The following is a 21,971-nucleotide window of genomic DNA, read 5'->3' on the forward strand; positions in this document are numbered from 1 at the left end:
TGTCATATAAGAATTTGTCCTCTATGAATGAAGCCAAAAAATACATAAAAAAGAAAAAAGGCATGTATCCACAAATAGAGCAGGTAAAATACGAGCAGTCTCATCTTTTCCTTCTATTGTCAGTTTTTTTAATGAGTTGGTAGTTAAGCTTGCAATGCAGTCCCGCGTAGTTAAGAAATTGTTGTAGAATTATTTTGCAAGGATGATTTAGTTATATTTCTTCTTTTCATGTGTAGGATGATAAACCAAGACAAGGAACTCAAAGCCCACAACAAGTTCATGATCCCTATTTTGAACAAGCAATGGATCATATATCGAACACAATTAATGACCTTGCATGGAGGGATTCAATTCAGCGCTTGTCAATGTCAATCTCAAATCTCTCTATCAACCAAGCCAAATTTTATAGTCATTTTTCTAAAAGTCTGATGGTAATTATCAAGATACTTTTTCCTATTATAACATAGACAGGTTGGGTTGATTCAACTTCACCTATGATCCTATGATTAGTTAAAAAAAGGGAACATGTATTTATAGGAATAAGGAACTAATGAGCCAGAAATCATAGATGTCACTTGTATACACTCAATCTAACCGCATAGATGTGTTCAATATGGTTTGTTTACTAAGAATCAAGCCTTGGATTGTGCTCTTCTGATGTACAAACACATTTTTTTGAGTTCTGAAAATTTAGCACATTGTAGGCCATTGATTTTTTAATAACTTTGAAAACTTAATTACTTGTCATAATCACATGATTCAAAACAAGTTTCCTACTAAACAAACCACATAGATCATATCCATAACATTTGATTGGAAATCTTTTAAGAAAAGAGTGACTTCTACTCATTAGTTCCTTACCTTCATCAGTAGGCAATATTAAAACACACACACACACACACACACACACACACACACATATATATATATATATATATATATATATATATAGAGAGAGAGAGAGAGAGAGAGAGAGAGAGAGAGAGAGATGCAAAAAATGCTAAATGGGTTTTTCAACTTTTTTGCTGTTATTTTTGGGATTCCAACCCCATAGATGTGTTTGGCATAGTCAAATTATTAAAAATTAATGCCCAGATCATGTCTTTTCAATGAAAAGAATGATATTTGGAGCCTAAAAATTTTACATAGATTTTTCATTGTTGATTTCTCGAACCTTATAAAAATCCACCCATGTTTCATATTCGAATGGTCTAAGTATTGATCCCTACAAAATCAAGTTCACATATCATATCTGTATAATCAAAATTAAAAAATAAATGAAAAAAACTTGAGAAACCGATTTAGCATGTTTGCATCATTCCATATATATAATCAATTGCACACTTTAGCATTTGTTATATTTTGATTTTTTTTGTTCTTATTGTTAAATCTAACCCCACAAATGTAATTTACATAGTTCTTTTAGTGGGGTTAAGCTTTTGAATTGATACATTTTATTGTACACATTTTTCTGGTCTATATATACACACACATACAATTTTATTGGAAAAGGGTTTTATTTTTCACATTTTTTCATATGGAATCATTATTTTTTTATATCAAACACTATAAATGTGATCTATATGGTATGTTTAGTAGAAAATCAATTTCGGACCATGTATTTGTGACCTATAAGTAGGATTTTTAAGGGGTCAGTAACTAAAGCTAATAATTGAATATTGTGATGTATATGAAGTTCAATAATGCTTTAAGAAGGAAACTGATAGAATGACTTTCAAATTAGTTAGAAGGTGAGAACTATTTAAAAAAAAAATATTAAAGTTATGCTTGTAGCAATGAGCAATTATCAACGTCTATTTTTTATGCTGAGGCCTTTTAAATGGCAAGCACAAGCGTATATTAGCCCACTAGAACAAAGTTCGAGAATGAAACAACCAGGAAAAAAGGCCTACAAGGGACACGGGCACGTGCCCAACCACCAACATATGCAAGTAACATACAACCTAAGCTAAGCCTAAAACTAAATTAACAAAAGCCTAACAATGCTAAAAATGCACACATGTGCAACTTAGGCAAAACAGAAATGACTATAGGCTGATTTTTAAAATGTATATTTGGACAAGAAAATGAACCAAAACAATGAATCAAACACAAGCAAATATAATTTAAATATATTCTATATATGCAGCAAAAAATTTAGAACTAACATATGCATTCAAGTTCGTTGAGGTGTTTCATCGACCACTTGGTGAACACCTCAAAAACAGAAATTCGACATGATTTTTCTTGTATTTTTCAACACAAAATTTGTGACAACAGACATACATCCAATTCCAAAAAATGGTTTGATCATTCAGTAAATATATATATATATATATATATTCAAATTTACCCAATAAACATCTAGTTTATCAATCAATAGCAAAATCAAAGTCAGATTGGACAAAATGCGATCAGATTTAATATGTAGATCAAATTCAAACAACAAACATTCCCAGTGATATCGATTCCAATGGGCAGTACAACAAATATGTGAGCAATCAATTTTAAAAATTCGTTTAACAACAATTTTTTGTTCAAGAACGTTACCACAGTTTGTATGATAGCATGAGTTTCAAGAATGAATGGGGGTTCAAACCAAAGCTCGATTGATGGTTAAAGTTCGGACAAAGGTGAGACGTCTTCAACTCCACCGACTTACAACACTGGCTGAACAAAATCTACACCAACAACTCTTGAATCAACACTTGGGAGGCTCCAGCAGGTCGCCTTCCCGGCCACTTCTTGATGGGGCTCGATCATTGCCGATGGCATCCAAGGAGGTGGGGAATGAAGGGGATACACTCATGTTCAAGGAAATCTCTTCTTAGCAGAAAAACAAAAACCAGTCACTCTCACGGTTGGGGCATTTCTTAAGAACCCTAAGGGGAGAGGGAGAGACGTTGAGGTCTCTCTCTGTTTTCATGTTGCTGCCCAAGGGCGGCCAATAGTGGGTCCTTGGGCCCAACGAGTGGGAGGTGCTTAAGTGTGCCCCCGCATCTGGATCTAGCCCAAGGGTCCAGACCTGCCTCGGGTTGGGTCCAACATGGCTAGGTTGTTCCCTTTTAGGCCCAAAAAGAATTGAAAAAAAATATAGAAAGAAAAGAAAAACATAAAATAAAATAAAACTACCTTGGCAAATCCTCAACACCCGTCCAAAATAGATCCTACCAACCAAGAGCTTTATCCTAAAAATAAAAATAAAAATAAAAAAAATACAAAATGCATAAAAATAAATCTATTTTATTCAAAATGGAGTTTTGAACTTGTTAAGCCTAGGATGCACGTGTCTTTCCTATTGGGGTTCGATGGTACATCTTTTCCAAACACATTTTTAATGCATTCTTTTCAATGTTGTTGGGATGCATTGCATAGAGAGGGTGGTGTATGTTCCCCTTGGAACACGGGGCCGCGTGTCAGGGGTCCGAATGAGTGCCATGTGGCACTCATTCGGCTGGTTATGTACGGAGGAAGATCTTGGGTTTTGCAATATTCCTTCCTCCGTACACAACCAGCCTGGCACTCATTCGGACCCCTGAACACGCGGCCCCGTGTTCGGGGGTAACATACAACCTGCTCGGCATTGCATAAGTTTCTCTCGAGATCAAAAGGCTTCATCCTAGTAGCATGTTCCTTATCTACTGAATCACCATAATACCTGGAAAGATATTCAACAATAAATATTTTGAATGAAAAATTCAACCTATAAATATTTTTGGTAATTTGGAGAAAAACAATACAACGACTAACCAAATCTAGAGATTACCTTTCGTCTCCTCTTATCAAAATACCCGTGAACTTCTCTATGTAGGTATGACCTAAAGTACGAACGATGGTCTTTGTTCCAACTGGAATGATCTTTATTGTTTAATTCTGCAAAAAGACTAAAATGCAATGGATAATCTGGAATATGCAAAAAAAATTCTATACTTAAAATTTCATCTATGTGAGGGTATTTAATAACTTGTCCTTGAGAATTAGCTAACAAATTTTTAGAAAAATCTAGAACATCTATAGGCAACAAATTTTTTTATCAACTAACATAACAAAAGAACAAAATAATTTTCTGTTAAAATATCATATGAGAATTTAAACATATAATTATAATTAATGGGTGTTAAAACAAAGGTAGCAAGACAATTCAAAATTCAGTTGTTCAAATGATCCACTTGTTTCTGGCATCCATTGAAAATATGTTTCTTTGATGCAATTAGTGGCATGAACAACCATATGACAAAATTTTTTATGAGGAAATGAAGCTAAACCTTGGAAACTACAAACAACTATGGGAAACCAATAAATATGGGCCTCACAAAGACCGCAAGAGGTGCCCTTATCGAGCTATGCTTAGACCTAGACGATGGAGTGGGTTGGTCTATAGAGGGTCCTTCCATGATTTTTCTGCCTTCATACTCGAATGAGCATGTGTCGACCTGACCACTATGAATAATAAACTTCTCATGTTGTTGTGGCCTACCTGAAATGAGATGACCTGCATCCATCATGTAAACAACTTCATCATTGGGGATGAACCCATTCAAGTTGTCCTCACTCCTCATACTTGGGTCAAGTATAGGGGAAAAGGAAACTGCATCACCCGTGAAAGGCTCGACACCCAGGAGAGTGATATAGGAGCCTTTTCCTTTTTCTCTACCATCTTCCAACTTACTGAAGATCGAGTCTCCAAGGATTTTGTGAAGAGGTTCATCCTAACATTCTTCTATACAGGGGTGTAGCTAGGATTCATGTGAGGGGGGGGGGGGGGGGGGGGCAAACAAGGGTGTAGCAAAAAAGAATTTATTTGTGCGATAGTCGGGGGTTTGGGGGCATCGCCCCCGAAAAAAAAAATTGAGATAAATAAAAAATGGCTACAATTATTAATAAAAATCTATTTCATATGGACAAATCAAACTATTTGCTGCAGTCAGGGCTGGGCTTTTAAAAAAAAAAAATAACTGTTTTGGGAGGTAGGACTGGGCTACAGCCCAGTCCAGCCCCCCCTAGCTACGCCCTTGCTTCTATATAAACGATAGAGGTTTAAACAACCGCTTTTCCTCTCACATCTTTGTAAAAGATGGGTTCAACTTCAATTTCATGGGCGGGTTCATCTTTGACTTCATCAAATATAGACTCATCTTCAAAACTCTGACTCAGAACCTCATCAATAACCTCTTCTTTTTCTTTCATACGAACAACACTCTTGTCCTTTGTCTTGGGAGATCGTCCCTTTAGCACAACAATACATTGTTTGATATCCTTGACTTGCCTACGCCAAATATAAGACTCTATTATCAACTCCAAGACCTTAATTTGTTGGTAGTGGTCATAGTTTTGTTAATGCAACTCCTGAGTTATGTCGACCTCTTCTCGCTCTATATGACCGACATATCCCTGTCTATCCCTAGGCATCCTAATTAGTTGAAATATGTCGAATTAAGAAGTTCGACAACTCTCGCTCTGATACTACTTGATGCTGAGGCTTTATCAATGGTGACACTCTAACTCGGACTAAGCACTAGGGGCCCCACCTGAGCGCAAGCGCGAGCTACTAGAACTAAGTTCACGACTGAAACAACGAAGGACAAACACCTATGAGGGACACGAGACATGAACACATGCCCAACAACTAATGTATGCAACTAGCGTACACACCTAAACTAAGCCAAAAAATAAACTAATGGAAGCCTAAAGATGCTAAAAATGCACACACATGCAACCTAGGTAAAACCGAAATGACTATAGGCTGATTTTTAAAATTTATTTTTGGAACCCAAAATGAACCAAAACTATGAATCAAACACGAGAAAATATGATTTAAATATATTCTAAACATGCAGCAAAAATTTTAGAACTAATAGACACATTCAAGTTCATTGAGGTGTTTCACCAAACACTTGATGAGTGCCTCAAAAATAAAAATTCAACATGATTTTTCTTGTATTTTTCAACACAAAAAATGTGTGACAACATACATAAATTCAATTCCAAATAGATGTTTGATCATTCAACACACACACACACACACACACACACACACACACACACATATATATATATATATATATATATATATATATATATATATATATATATATATATATATATATATATATATATATATATATATATATATATATTCAAATTTACCCTATCAACATTTAGTTTATCAATCAATCATAAACTCAAAGTCAGATTCAACACAATGCAATCAGATTCAATATATAGATCAGATTCAAACATCAAATAGTCCAAAGATATCGATTCCAATGGGAAGTACAACAAATAGGTAAGCAATCAATTTCAGAAATTCATTTAACAACAACTTTTTGTTCAAGAACGTTAGCACAGTCTATAAATATGACAACATGAGTTTCAAGAACGAATAGGGGTTCAAACAGAAGCTCGATGGATGGGTGAAGTTCGGTTAAGTGTAAGATGTCTTCAGCTCTAGCTATTTATAGCACTAGCCAAACAAAATCCACACCAACAACTCTTGAATCCGCACATGGGAGGCTCCAGCATATCGCCTTCATGATCGTTTCTTGATGGGGATCGATCATTGCATATAGCGTCCAAGGAGGTGGGAAACAGAGGCGATACACACACATTCAAGAAAATCTCTTGTTAGCAAAAAAACAAAAACCCACCCCTCTCACGGTTGGGGCATTTCTTAAGAACCCTAAGGGGAGAGGGAAAGAGAGAGAGACGTTGAAGTCTCTCTCTCTCTCTGGTTCTCCATGTGCTAGTTTGCTTCATGCTAAATATGATGCTCCTGATTTATCTCTTTTTCGTCATGGAACCCGGGGGTTGGCGATATCGCACTTGTGAAGCATGTGGCTGAGAGCCTTATCGTTCTTTAGAGATCAAATTGGGGACACAGGAAATTACGATCAATGGTTGCAATGGGCGATTGCGCCAAATGGTGTATTTCACATCTACAAAGTGTATAGATCGATGCTTTCTCCGGATGCAGATTGGTTCCTTGAGTGTTTGTTATGGGCTAAGGGCCCTTCCCCAAGATCTCGGGTCTTGGCTTGGTTAATTTTGCATGATAGGGTTCAGACTCACAGTTATTTAAAGAAGTTGGGTTTTCAGTTTCCTAGCTGGTGTGTGCTTTGTCAAGCTGTTGAAAAAACTACCGCTCATTTATTATGGTTCTGCCCAATCTTTGTGACCCTATTTAATAGGACGTGGAGATCCCTGGACATAATTGTCAAAGAGGAGTCTTTCGTGCTTGATCTGCTCCTGGGCCCTGTTGGAATTATACGATGCAAGCGATGGAGATTGATCTGGAAGACATGGTTGTTTACTACTTGGTGGTTTGTTTGGATGACACGCAATGATGCTATTTTCCATCAAATTTCGATCGTCCTTAATAATCTTGTCCATAAAATCCTGGTTGATGTATATGCGATTCTACGTATGCATCTTAGAGACCTCTCGATCCCATTGATCAACGTTCACTCATCGGTGGTTCCTTCTAATCCAGCGGATCCTAGTTGAGCTTGGTTTTGTTGTCTGCCTGTATTTTCTTTTTCTTTAGCTTCTTGTTTTTCTATATTTTATTTTTGTTTTCTATCTTGTTCGGTTCATGAGTTCAACATTTTGTTGATCTTCATGAGTGGTAATGTTGATCTCTCTCTCTCTCTCTCTCTCTCTCTCTCTCTCTCTCTCTCTCTCCACACTACTGCCCAATGGGCCAATAGTGGGTCCTTGGGTCTAGCGAGTGGGAGGCGCTTAGGTATGCCCCCTCAGCTGGATCCAACCCGTGGGTCCAGACCCACCCTGGGTTGGGTCAAGTATGGTGGGTTCTTCTCATTTAGGCCAAAAAAGAACTGAAAAAATACATAAAGAAAAAAATAAAAATAAAATAAAACTACCCTGGCAAATCCTGCAACACCTGTTGATGGCCAAAATAGATCGTACCAGCCAATGGCACTATCCTAAATAAAAAAACATAAAAATAAAATACAAAATGTGTCAAAATAAATTTATTTTAATCAAAATGGAGTTTCAAACTTGTTACGCCTAGCATGCATGTACCTTTCATGTTCGGGTTCGATGGTATATCTTTCCTTTAATGCAACCTCTTTGATGTTCTCGGGATGCGTTGCATCAATTTTATCTCAGTAATTATCATTTCTTTGAGATATGATTGCTTGACAAATGTTTGTTGCACAAGAGAATCTTTTTCTTAATGTTGTACATTTCATATTAGTACTTTACTAAACTAACCAATAATCTATAACTATAATAAAAAATACTAGTAATTTAAGTAGGAGAAGCAATTTATGTAAACCAAAAAATGGGAACAAGAATTAGAGTTTTAATCAATTGCAAAAAATAGTCCTATGAAATAAAAATGTGAATTTTAATTGCTATATGTTTGGATTGCTATATCTCGCACCTATGTTTTTGAACATATTGTATCAAACCCACAATAAAATTAACATGGATTGGATTTATACTAAAGTGATGGGATAAATATATATTTCTTTTGTTTTGTAGTACACCATTCAATCTACACAATATAAGTTTTGTTGGTTTGACACTAAATCCATAATAAGATCCACTTAAGGAGTAGGTCTCCTTGATTATCTAAAATTTAGATGATAAGTATAAACCATCTTATTAATATTCATGCTGGAAGTTTGCCGCTATAGAATCAATGTTGATTTGAGAAAATTATACTTCAGTTGGTACCATGTTGGAACTTTTTACTATGAAATATTTAACCACTTTTACTGTTATTAAAACCAACCTTGAATTTTTATAACTAACAATATGAAATGTTGGGGATGGGATTTTTTATTTTTTATTTTATTCACTTTCTTCTGATAATTACCAAATAATGATATATTAACCTAGACCCTGTAATTCCTACCACTTTATACAATTACAAAAGTTTTTTCCTCATGTCTCTATTATTGTCTTTGTTAGGTCTATGATGCCATGATTTTGTACAAACTACATAATGATATGATGGAACTTGATCTTTGAATTCTATCATGGGTCAATCTATTAAAAGAAAACGGTTTTATATGTTTTTCAAATTGATAAGTAAACTTTTTTAGCTTTATACTAATACATTTGAAGTTATATCACGAATGAAATGTTAAATTTCTAGTCATGATTTTTGGGTTCCTTGTTTATTCCTTACATTGATAATTTAAAAGTATAGGATGAGTTACACGTGATGAAAGTAACAACAAACTCAAAAAATACATGGTGTTGATTTGAGAAAAACCAACTCTGTTGGTTGCTTGCTACAAAATGTGATGCATAGAAAGTTTTTCGTATAAATACTTAACCAATTTTGTTGATGTTAGAACTAACACTTATATTTTACATAACCATCATCATGTAATGTTGGAGATGTGATTTTTATTTAATCATTCTCTTTTCTTTTTAACAATTACAAGAAAACAATGATATACTAACCTATAATTTTGAGAATGAAAAATAAATATTAAAACTATTTTCTTAGCACTTTGTAAATATATTATTTTTTTGTCCATAAAATATCTCTTATTGTCTTTGTTAAGTCTAAGATATCCAGATTTTGCACATAGTGCATCTTGATATTTTTGAAAGAGCATAGATTATCTTGATATGATGGAACTTAACTTATGGGTTATATGATTGGTTAATGTTGAAATTGATTTCAAGTCTAAGTTTTTTTATTTGAAAAATAAACCTTTTGGAGTGTTATACCAGTACAGTTGAAGTTACAGAACAAATGCAATATTAGCTGGCAACTATGATTTTTGAGTTCTTTCCTTGGTTCCTTCATTAATAATTTAAAAGGTATAGGATGAAATTTTTTATATCGTTAATAGTGATTAAACCATCACCAAGTGCTTACTTTTAGTTTCAATATAAAATTCACAAATACATAAAATATCAAACCTAGGTTTTTATGGATCTAATTAAGAAGTTGATGTAGTCTGGGTTACATATTAACTAACTTTAGGAAATTGGTTAGGTTAAGATTTAGTAGCATCTGATGGTAGGATTACTTGTCCATTGTTACTGTTTCATGTTCTTATATTAAATCCAAAGAAAAAATTGGAATTATAAAGTTGCACTACTTTTGCCTAGGGGATCATCATCTTCATGAAGACTTTGCCAATTATATGTCGTTAGTTTTATGAATCATGTTTATTCATTCATTTCTATCAAGAGTTATAACATGCATTGCTATGCAATATTAATTTTTTCACATTTTTTTCTACTTAATTTATATAAACTTTTTAATTGGTGTGGTGATAGGTGTTTGTGCATTATGTTCAAACCATATTAGAAAATATATTTTTTATTTTATTGATAATATTGTTAAACATCTTTTTAGCTTTCCTTTTTAAAACTTGTCATTCTTTGTTACTCCAAAAATACATGCTAGCCTATGAATATCTACCACATATTCTCTCTCTCCTTTTGTTGTTTTTTAATCATTTAGCATTCAATGCTATGTAAGATTATCAGTTTCATAACAGTCATGTGAAATTGTTTTTTCTAGTTATAAAGGTATCATACTAAGGATTCTATTATTTGTAAAGAATGTATACCATGAGAGTCTTCTTGAATAAAACATATGACTTCATATTAGGGATGTCAATGGATCGGATTTTATTTGAAATCCGACTGAATTTGACTGTATTTAGTTGAATTTGCTAAGCCTAAACCATATCTGATTATAATAGGATGTGGATATGGTTTTGATTTTTTGTGACTGAATATGAGGAATATCTAGATTTGATGGATATCAGAATCCATTTACATGTAAAAAATTGGATTTGGTGTGAGATTTTCATTGTCCATACCCGAATCTGAAATCGAATCCATTTAGCCAACGTCAGATTAGTCAAATGTGGTATTGCCTACTTCCAACTTCAATCTAAACAATTTATATCCCTACTTCATATACAACTAATCAATGCAAATAATTATGGGTTCAAAAAGTATGCTTGATATATTTTTCACATTTATTGTAGCTCTAGCATACATCTTAAATGACAAATATACTTATAGGAGACTCATTTTTTCTGCAGTATTAGCTAAATTTGGCAGTGTGCCTTTGCGTGTTATGACAATACCATATTTGAAACAGTGAAGGCATGAGAACGCAGTGCAAGGCAACCACTCGGAAAGTATTGAGAAGACCCTAGTTGAGTGCATGGACTCTCTCCACACGCCGAGGCACACTGCCAACCGGGTATGTTTGGAACTGGATCTGATCTGATCTGTTTGCTCATTTTACAGGTGAAAGCCTTCATTTTCAATCTTTTTCTACAGGATCCAATGTCATGGCACACATTTCAGATCTGGATTCAACTAGACATGGTTGGATCTCATTTATATCGGACTTCAGAATCAGATCAACAGTAAAATGTTCAGATCAATTAGTATTTGGATAATTTAGGACCCAGCCAGTATCTTCGGTTTGCAGTCCTACTCACTAGCTATTATTAGTGGGTGTCTGGGGATGAAAATATAGGACAACAGCCTAGTCCAACCAAGTTTTGAGCTATATTGGTATGGTTCTGCCCGTAAAATGTTGCAGGGTTGTCAACTGTGGCACCTTTAATGCTCAACAAATAAACCTGGCATCAAGCAATTCTAACCATAACCACAAAAAACAGAAGCCTCCCAGCCCTCATTGATCAAGCATTCCAGCTCTAGAGCTCCCAGATAAAAAATTTACAGTTGCACACTAAAACTAAATCTACCCTGGCACTCTCCCTTTCTTGGCAACCCCACTAGCCTTCTTATACATTCGTCTTCTGTCTCACTTTCATTCAACACATTCTAACCCTACCTTGGCTTGTTGCTCGAGAGAGAGAGAGAGAGAGAGAGAGAGAGAGAGAGAGAGATGGAATCCATGACAGAGAACACGTGCAATCTCAACAGAAACGTCATCAGCGACGGGTTGTTGTTAGGGGATAACCCCCTCAACTCCTCCTTCCCTCTCTTGTGCTTGCAGCTGTTGGTTATGACCCTGGCCAGTCGTGCCATGCACTTCCTTCTCAAACCCTTCAAGCTCGCCCGAGTTTCCTTAGACATCATGGTATGAAATGCTCTCTCTCTCTCTCTCTCTCTCTCTCTCTCTCTCTCTCTATATATATATATATATATATATATATATATATATATATATATATATATATATATATATATATATATGGGAATGAAAACCTACCAAATCTATCCACTAAGAAACATTTTATCGGATTTCTTTGTTTTTTTCAAAATTTTGACCTTCCAGATATGTTTTTAGAGGAATCAGTTCTTGAAGCATTTGATTCCCGTGCACGGATAGGTTTTTATAATATTTAAAAAATCAACACCTACAATTTTGATAAACTTTTTAGGCCCCAAATACTAAATACATGATCCAAGTGTCAATTTCTAATAAATCAATCATGCTGAACACATATCTAAGGTCAGAATTAAAAAAAACACCGAAAATCCCATAAAATGTTTCTTAGTGGATAGGTTTGGTACCCAGTTTTAATTTCTACAAATATATAGTTTCTAATTAAGATTAATCAACTTCTAAAAGTTGGTGTGTTGCTGTTTAGTAGTTGCAATAATAGGTCATTTAATTAATGATTGTTGGCAGGCTGGCTTCCTCCTTGGTCCAACAGTTCTTGGTCGTGTTGCACCAAACCTGATGCATGATCTCTTCCCCCCAAAAAGTGATGTGGTATTGTCGACAGTGGGAAATGTTGGTGTCATATATTGGTTCTTCTTGATGGGGATACAACTAAACCTTGGCTCAATCATAAAACGGATCGATAAGAAGTCCATGGTACTGGCAGTGGCTAGCCTTGCCTCCTCTTTTATACTAGCATATGGCAGCATTTTCGCAGTGAACAAGGTTGTGCCCGCGACTATGAAATGTGAAACCGACCCCATCTTCATAGGCACATATGTTAGGATTCCTGCGGTTACTGTCTTGGCAAGCACCATGGTGCAGCACAAGCTCCTCGAGACAGGGTTTGGTGGTGGTGTTCAATATCATTCTTTCATTGAAACCAGTGCCAGGGCATCCGTTGGTTCCCCTGTGTAACGAAGCAGGTTATATGTTCCCCCCCCCCGAACAGGGCAGTTAGCTACATCTCATGATCGGGGGTCCCAAAGAGCACCACGTATGTAAGCATGTGCGTCTCGTATCCCCATGTTTGTCAGCATTAATTAGCGTTGGAGTTTGATAAGATTGCAAAGACTTAAGTACCCTCTCCTCCATTGGTGCAAAAAAAAATGACGGTTCTTGAAAAGGAGTGGTTGTAAAGACTTAAGTGCCCCGAAGATGATTATTTAAGACCCAGTCTCTGCACTGCAGGATTATCCGAGAAAGAAATCTTCCCTGGAGGAGGCCATGAACATCAACCCTCTCACTCTCTCTCTCCCTTTTATTTCTGCTTCTGTGCACATCCATTAGAAGATCATACATTGCTCCATCAAGCACCGACTGACCTATACATTGACTCTTGTGAAGCTTGATTCAGAGTTTTTACCCTTACATGAGGAGAGTTTGGGGGCTCCTCCCAGCGTGGGTATCATCATTCAACTAAATGAGTTGTAGATCCTGATTCAGAGTTTTTACCCTTACAAAAGAGGGGTAAAACCTCATCTCACTCTCTCTCCCTTCTCTCTCTACTTCTGTGCACATCCAACAAACGATCCAACATTTCTTCATCAAACACCGACTGACCTGCACACTAACTGTAGCATCGTTCAACTTGATGAGTTGTGGAACCTGATTTAGAGTTTTTGCCCTTACAGGAGGGGGGTTTGAGGGCTCCTCCCAGCGTGGGTAGCATCATTCAACTTGAAGAGTTGTGGAGTCTGATTCAAAGTTTTTATCCATTCATATTTTAAGGCATTATATCTCATTTTTGAACATCCACGCATGTGCAGTTTGCTTTCATCATATTCAGTTGCTTTCTAGATTATACTTTGAATTCTTATGCATTTTAGATCTATCGATTTGTATGTAACCAGAGCTCATTTTAACTTGAATTTTTTACTGCAACTTCATGCATATGTCTTCATGCTCTCCACCAAAAATCAGATGATTCTGAGTTTGTTTGACTCACTTTAAAAATCGAGATTCAAAACCTGTTATTTTGCACCGTCAGGATTTTAGCAGAATCAGGACCAACTTGCGGAAGTGATTTCTCCCTAACCAGAGATGATTTTTCCAATCCATAAAAAGGGTTGTTTTTTAAATTGAATCTAGTTTGTTCATACCAAATTTCAGCGATTTCTATGGTGTTTTCGTACCAGTTTCGGGTCAAAAACCATAACCCTGTCACCCTGTGTTATTTTAACGGCTCAGATTTTAATCCATTTTGTTTGAATTTTATTTTCCTAATAGAAGATCATTTTTCAATTCTGTAAAACGGGTTCTCTTTGTTTATGTGTCTAGTTCATCCCTGTAAATTTTCAGAATTTTTCATGGTCAATTACTATTTTATTTTGATTAAATACCAGAACCTTGTATCCAGATTTTATAAATATTCTGATTTTGGCCCCCATATCATGACTGTTGTAGTACTTCTTCAACAAATCGTTATTTGATTGGCAATATTCTTCAGCAAATTATTGTTATGATTTTTTTGAGTCTCTAATGAGTCTCTACTATGATTTGTAGTATTTTTGGGTCTCCAACGAGCCTCACAATGATTTATAGTGTTGTTCGATCTTTTAACTATGATTTATAGTGCTTTGGGGTCTCCAACGAGCCCCACAACGATTTGTAGTGTTTTTCGGTCTTTTAACTATGATTTATAGTGTTTTCGGGTCTCTAACGAGACCCACAGCGATTTATAGTGTTGTTGGACCTCGCTATAGCGATTTGTAGTGTTTCTCGCTAAACACTACAACGATTTGTGATACAAATCGCTATCCGAATCAGGACCAACTTGTCAGGGTCATATCTCCCTAACCAGAGATCGGATTTCAAATCCATAAAAAATGGTGTCTTCGTTATGAAGTCTAGTTTATTCCTGTAATTTTTAATAGATTTCTATGGTCATTTGATACCTCATTTGGATAAAAGACCAGACCCCTATCAGTCTGCCTTATTTGAGTGACATAGGTTTTTATTTCATTTTGTAAGAGTCATATCTCCCCAACGGAAGATCATTTTCCAAATCCGTAAAAAGGGTTTTCTTCCTTTATGTGTCTAGCTTATATCTGGAAAGTTTTATAACTTTTTATGCTCATTTGATATTTCAAACCTGTTAAAAATCGAGACACATAGAGGAAGTTTCAAACTTTTTAAGTTTTATAACATTTTATAACATGTCTCAGTTTTTAACAAGTTCGAAATATCAAATGAGTATAAAAAGTTATAAAACTTTCCAGATATAAACTAGACACATAGAGGAAGAAAACCCTTTTTACGGATTTGAAAAACGATCTTCCGTTGGGGAGATATGACTCTTACAAAATGAAATAAAAACCTATGTCACTCAAATAAGGCAGACTGATAGGGGTCTGGTTTTAGATCCAAATGAGGTATCAAATGACTATAGAAATCGCTGAAAAATTACAGGAATAAACTAGACTTCATAACAAAGACACCATTTTTTACGGATTTGAAATCCGATCTCTGGTTAGGGAGATATGACCCTGACAAGTTGGTCCTGATTCGGATAGCGATTTGTATCACAAATCGCTGTAGTGTTTAGCGGGAAACACTACAAATCGCTATAGCGAGGTCCAACAACACTATAAATCGCTGTGGGTCTCGTTAGAGACCCAAAACACTATAAATCATAGTTAAAAGACCGAAAAACACTACAAATTGTTGCGGGGCTCGTTGGAGACCCCAAAGCACTATAAATCATAGTTAAAAGATCGAACAACACTATAAATCATTATGAGGCTCGTTGGAGACCCAAAAATACTACAAATCATAGTAGAGACTCATTAGAGACTCAAAAAAATTATAACAATAATTTGCTGAAGAATATTTCCAATCAAATAACGATTTGTTGAAGAAGTGCTACAACAGTCATGATATGAGGGCCAAAATCAGAACATTTATAAAATCTGGATACAAGGTTCTGGTATTTAATCAAAATAAAATAGTAATTGACCATGAAAAATTCTGAAAATTTACAGGGATGAACTAGACACATAAACGAAGAGAACCCGTTTTACAGAATTGAAAAATGATCTTCCATTAGAAAAATAAAATTCAAACAAAATGGATTAAAATCTGAGCCGTTAAAATGACACAGGGTGATAGGGTTATGGTTTTTGACCCGAAACTGGTATGAAAACACCATAGAAATCGCTGAAATTTGGTATGAACAAACTAGATTCAATTTAGAAAACAACCCTTTTTACGGATCGGAAAAATCATCTCTGGTTAGGGAGAAATCACTTCCGCAAGTTGGTCCTGATTCTGCTAAAATCCTGACGGTGCAAAATAACAGGTTTTGAATCTCAATTTTTAAAGTGGGTCAAACAAACTCAGAATCATCTGATTTTTGGTGGAGAGCATGAAGACATATGCATGAAGTTGCAGTAAAAATTTAAAGTTAAAATGAGCTCTGGTTACATACAAATCGATAGATCTAAAATGCACAAGAATTCAAAGTATAATCTAGAAAGCAACTGAACATGATGAAAGCAAACTGCACATACGTGAATGTTCAAACATGAGATCCAATGCCTTAAAATATGAATGAGTAAAAACTTTGAATCAGACTCGACAACTCTTCAAGTTGAATGATGCTACCCACGTTGGGAGGAGCCCCCAGACCCCTCTCCTATAAGGGTAAAAACTTTGAATCAGGATCTACAACTCATTTAGTTGAATGATGCTACCCACGCTGGGATGAACCCCCGGACCCCCCTCCTGTAAGGGTAAAAACTCTAAATCAGGCACATAAGTAGAGAGAGAAGGGAGAGAGAGTGAGAGGGTTGGTGTTCATGGCCTTCTCCAGGAGGAACCCTTTACCTCCCTTGATTTCTTCTCTAGAGAGAGAGAGAGAGAGGGTTTTACAGTGTTTTACGAAGAAGGAAGAAGAAGAAGATGACGATGGAGCAATGTAGGATCGTCTGTTGGATGTGCACAAAAGTAGAGAGAGAAGAGAGAGAGAGTGAGATGGTTGTTGTTCATGGCCTTCTTCAGGAAGAACTCTTTGTTTCCCTTGATTTCTTCTCTAGAGAGAGAGAGGGTTTTACAATGTTTTACGGAGAAAGAAGAAGAAGACATGTTTGTCCTTTTTTTGAACAAAAAAAGAAGAAGACTTTGAAGAGTCAACATCATCCTCGACTTTCTGGATGGAGGACATGTTTGTCCTTTTTTTGAACTGTTTGTTTTTCCTTTTTTGAATGAAGGGCATTTTTGTCATTTTCTCAAACCATCACTTTATGAGAAGAATAGCAAGAAAGGGTACTTAAGTCTTTGCAACAACACCAGAGTCCGATGCAAAGTTATGTCAACATACACGGGAATACGAGCCCCATGTGCTTGTATACGTGGTGCTCATTCAAAGCCCCGAACACAGACGTGGGATTCAGTGAATCATCGGGGGCGAACATACACAACCCTCTCCCTATGGAAAGGGATCTCTGATACTCTACTGGTCTTATTCACTTTTTACTTAGTTGAAGCCATGAATGCATATGCATGAGACTTTGAACCCGATATTGTTTTCAAAAGTAGTGTTCGTATATATATATATATATATATATGGTAAATGTTGGCAATTAATGAAGGTATGAAACTGGTGAGTAGAAATCACTTTTTTCTTAAAAAAATTATTATTTTTTGTAGATCAAGTTTTACGGATGTGATCTACATGGTTTGTTTAGTAAGAAACTTGTTTTGAATAATGTGATTATGACAAGTATTTAGGTTTTTAAAGGGGTCAAAAAATCAACGGCCCACAATGTGGCAAAAATTCATAAATCAAAAGATCATATTTTTACATAAGGCAAGCACCGTCAAAGGCTTGATCCTTAACAAACAAATCCAGAATACATTTATGTTAACATAGATTGAGTTGATACAACTTGCACCTTTGATTTCTATCTCATTAGTTTTTTACCTTCATTAGTAGCAAATATTTTCATATATAAAAATGTCTGTGATCATATCGCCGACCCCAATTGTTTTGGGATGAAGGCGTAGTTGTAGTTGTTGTATAAAAATGTCTGTGATATAAAGGTGAAACCATCCCATTTTCATTTCGGTGCTCATTCTAAATAATTAATAGAAGGTAACATTGGCCACTAATTGATTTATTTTTTTAAGAAGTTGGCCATTATATATATATATATATATATATATATATATATATATATAGAGAGAGAGAGAGAGAGAGAGAGAGAGAGAGAGAGAGAGAAATAAAAAAACCTACAAATTACAAAACCTACTAAATGAAACATGATAGTGGATTTTTTATATTTTTTTCAAAATTCTAACCCCATAGATGTGTTCAGCACAATTGATTTGTTAGAAATCTATACTTGGATCATGTATTTTGGATGAAAAAAATGGTTTTTGGACCCTCAAAGATTTATGAAAATTGTGGGCTGTTGAATTTTGAAACCTTATAAAAACTTATTCATGCATCCGAATCAAATGTTCCAATAACTGATTCCTATAAAAATAAACATATACATCACATCTATATGGTCTGTGTGTCTTTAAAAGGCCAAACTAACAGTACATTCTGATTGTATTGTCTTAATGTACCAGCCATGATCTTCGTAGTTTCAATGTTTGCTCTTGCTCGTCTTATGCTTTGGAGAATCAGAAATGAAGCAGGCGAGTCCTATAATTGCTTGATCCTAGTTGGGGTAGCGTTGGCCTCTGTCGTCACAGACATCCTAGGTCTGCACATAACAACAGGTGCTTTCATCTTTGGTTTGGTCATGCCCAGCGGCCTGCTCGCAGCGGCATTCGTCAAGAAGATGGAGGATATTGTGGCCTTGTTGGTATCACTTGTCATTGCTATGATTGGGCAAGGCATCAACCTGAGCAACATGTTCAACGAGTCATCTGGTTGGACCCTGCTGATCATCCTTTTAATCACTTGCTCTGGGAAGGTGATTGTTGTTGCATTGATAGTTCACAGCTACAACTATCCACTCAGAGAGGGCTGCCCCACTGGTGCTCTCTTGACCTCTAAGGGCGTTATTGATGCCTTAATGTTGAGCTGGGCAGCAGCTAATATGGTTAGTGCCACTGCCTATGATTACTACTGATCCATCAAACTGATGTGTTTCATTTTTAATTTACTATTGACACCTTAATGTGGTGTGGAAGGAGGAACTTTAAGTCTTATAATTTCAAGATGACTCCAAATATTGGAATATTTTCCCACAATTTTCTGCCCATTTTTCTTTGTTCCACAAACAAGAAAAAAAAATCCACAATAACCCAACCCAAATTCCTATCCTTTTCATGCAAACAAAGGATTTCTTATGAAGCTTCAACTTTCATATGAAAACTTTTGGCATGAGAAAACATTTTCCTCACTTCATAATGCTGCCTTAGATTTACTAGCCATAGGTTAGAACTGGTTTTTATGTTTTATCTTGCCTTGCCAAATCAATTACATGAACTCTGATTGTATAGGAAATATCTAATAGTGCATAAACAGAATTTGCATACGATGTGAATACTGAAATTTTTGTAGAAAAAATCTCACCCCTCCCAACATGGCCTTACAGCTAATATATAATGCATAACACTGATGACGTGCATTTGAAATCTCAGGTTGATAAAATGAATGAACAAGTGCTTTTGATCATGCTGTTAGGGATAGTGGGGAATAACTTCATAATCAGCCTTGCAATGAGGCTGGTTTACACGCCTTCTCCAACACCATCCCACATCAATTGTCGGACAGTCCAGCATGTGAGATCAGATGCCCCCTTCTGCATCCTTGCTTGCCTCCATGACCATGCAATGGTTCCTACTCTCATCAGCCTGCTCGAGGCCTCTCATGCCACCCCAAAATCCCCCATCAAACTCTCTGCCCTTCGCCTCGTCCGCACCTCCACCCGCGAGACTACCTTGGTCTATGGCCCAACTCTCTGCGCCAACGCCCTCACCAACAACATCGAGAACGACCCGATTCACGTTGCCTTCAGGAGCCACCAATGGATGAACAACAACATCTTCATTGAACACTTCACAAGGATGTCACCTTACTCCACCATGCATGAAGATATCGGCAGCCTCGCCACAGAGAACTCGGCAGTGTTCATAATCATTCCCTTCCATAAACAACTCTCTGAAACTGCAGAATCAAGCAACAATCTCTTCCGAAGTGTCAACAACAACATACTTGACAATGCTCCGTGCTCGGTTGGCATCCTTGTCAACAGAGGCCTGATGCGAACCTGCACCACTGCATTCCAGCATGTGGTTGTCTTGTTTTTTGGTGGCCCAGATGATAGGGAGGCACTCGCTTATGCAACAAGGATGTCAAAGCAAGATGGTGTCAATCTCACTGTTGTACGCTTCCGACCTATTGCTCAAGTGAAGCACAGGATACCAACCATTACCACCCACCTCAATCTAGCAGATGATTACACTATCTCTTTCGCAACTGAAAATGCTAGGGAGAAAGTGGTTGATGACTACTGCATTAGCCTCTTTCAAATGGAGATGGCTGGGAAGAAGTCAGTGTCATACTTGGAGAAATGGGTTTGCAGCGGGGCAGAAACAGTTGCTACCATACAGTCAATGAATCGGGTTCATGACCTCTTCATAGTAGGGAGGAACCAGCAAGTAGGCGATTCTACAATGATGTCAGGAATGGAAGATTGGAATGAGTATCCTGAGTTGGGCTTAATAGGTGATTTCTTGGCATCACCTGATTTTGCAGCAGTGTCAGTGTTGGTGGTGCAACATCACTTGTGGAGAAAGGATGTGCATGATCCTTCCTCCAACTCATACACAGAGAAAAGGCAGTCTGATAGCATCATGCTGCAACATTCATCACAGAGTAAACCAACTTCCAAGCAAACCGCAGGACATAAGGACCCTGACTGGCAGTGGAACCTACAGGCTGGTTTTTGACAACAGCTGGTCTTTGTAATCAGGGTGCTTTTTGTAAAACATGTAATGTGGTGAGCTTTCTTCTAATGCAGTTAAAGGCATGTAATTTATTAGACAAACTAAGGGTTTTTGGCAACTCATTTGGTTCGGATGTTTGAAGTCAAGACATCTCAAGTAAAACATCATTATCATGTCAATATTTGAGAAATGTCGCAAATGTACATTCACTACCTCCATCACTATATAGGATCTGGTTTTCATGAGAAAGCTGTGTTCCAACATAAGGGTTTAATCTTTTTGTTTGTTTGTTTTTTTGAAAGGCAAGCTGGGGTTAGGCGGACCACTACCGGGTATCATTAATTGTAAAAATGATCAAAATACAAAATTCATGTATCTCCCCTGTCAGGGAACCAATCCGGTGGGTGATCCTTCCAAGATTAATCCGGTGGGTGATCCTTCCAAGATCTTTGGATTCCCCCCTTGGCAAGTTTCGCTATGTGATTCACAATATGATTTGAATTGTGTTGAGGTTTCTGTACAACTATTCTTTCACAGCTATACAAACAAAAATATAACTTCAGGAGGGATTTGGTTACCTTGATTCACACCTTTCAAAGTTTCTTTCATACTAGTTAGTAGATCTGGCCTGCTTGTTTCCAGTATCACTCTAGATCCAGGGGCCACTAACTTAAGAACTTCTGCCCAGCAATACTACCTATGTTTCAAAAACTCCTTACTGCAATGAACCGACCAGTTCTGTCTCTGATGGTAAATCCAAGTCTTCACATGTGGAAAATCTGCAGATGCTGATATGGATCCGATCCTTATCTGGAGGGGACCAACATGATAGGCATCTCCAGCTTAAAACTATCATCTCTTCTGAGTTGCGAAAAATATGAAGCCTCTGTTCCCTCACAACCATGATTTC

At 36.5% G+C, this 21,971-nt stretch overlaps 2 protein-coding genes across 2 annotated transcripts; both read left to right on the forward strand.

The window, feature by feature from the left end:
• Nucleotides 1–11,881: 11,881 nt before the first annotated feature.
• LOC149828273 (cation/H(+) antiporter 17-like) lies at nt 11,882–13,072 on the forward strand. The gene is made up of 2 exons (XM_090018147.1): nt 11,882–12,067; nt 12,623–13,072. Exons 1-2 carry the CDS (start codon nt 11,882–11,884, stop codon nt 13,070–13,072), a joined length of 636 nt encoding a protein of 211 aa, XP_089874273.1.
• Nucleotides 13,073–18,732: 5,660 nt separating this feature from the next.
• Nucleotides 18,733–21,064, forward strand: LOC149828274 (cation/H(+) antiporter 15-like). The gene is made up of 2 exons (XM_090018148.1): nt 18,733–19,209; nt 19,754–21,064. The coding sequence occupies exons 1-2, from the start codon at nt 18,733–18,735 to the stop codon at nt 21,062–21,064; spliced, it is 1,788 nt and encodes a 595-aa protein (XP_089874274.1).
• Nucleotides 21,065–21,971: the final 907 nt, after the last annotated feature.

This window comes from Nuphar pumila, chromosome 9 (genome assembly GCF_984573655.1).
Source record: "Nuphar pumila chromosome 9, dmNupPumi1.hap1.1, whole genome shotgun sequence".
NCBI classification, from domain to species: Eukaryota; Viridiplantae; Streptophyta; class Magnoliopsida; order Nymphaeales; family Nymphaeaceae; genus Nuphar; species Nuphar pumila.

Excerpts from the sequence above, each read along its gene's own strand:
- LOC149828273 (XM_090018147.1), top strand. The coding sequence starts at position 11,882 with ATGACAGAGAACACGTGCAATCTCAACAGAAACGTCATCAGCGACGGG. Across the intron at positions 12,068-12,622 it reads GAGTTTCCTTAGACATCATG|GCTGGCTTCCTCCTTGGTCC; the intron begins GTATGAAATGCT and ends GATTGTTGGCAG.
- LOC149828274 (XM_090018148.1), top strand. The coding sequence starts at position 18,733 with ATGATCTTCGTAGTTTCAATGTTTGCTCTTGCTCGTCTTATGCTTTGG. Across the intron at positions 19,210-19,753 it reads GCTGGGCAGCAGCTAATATG|GTTGATAAAATGAATGAACA; the intron begins GTTAGTGCCACT and ends TTGAAATCTCAG.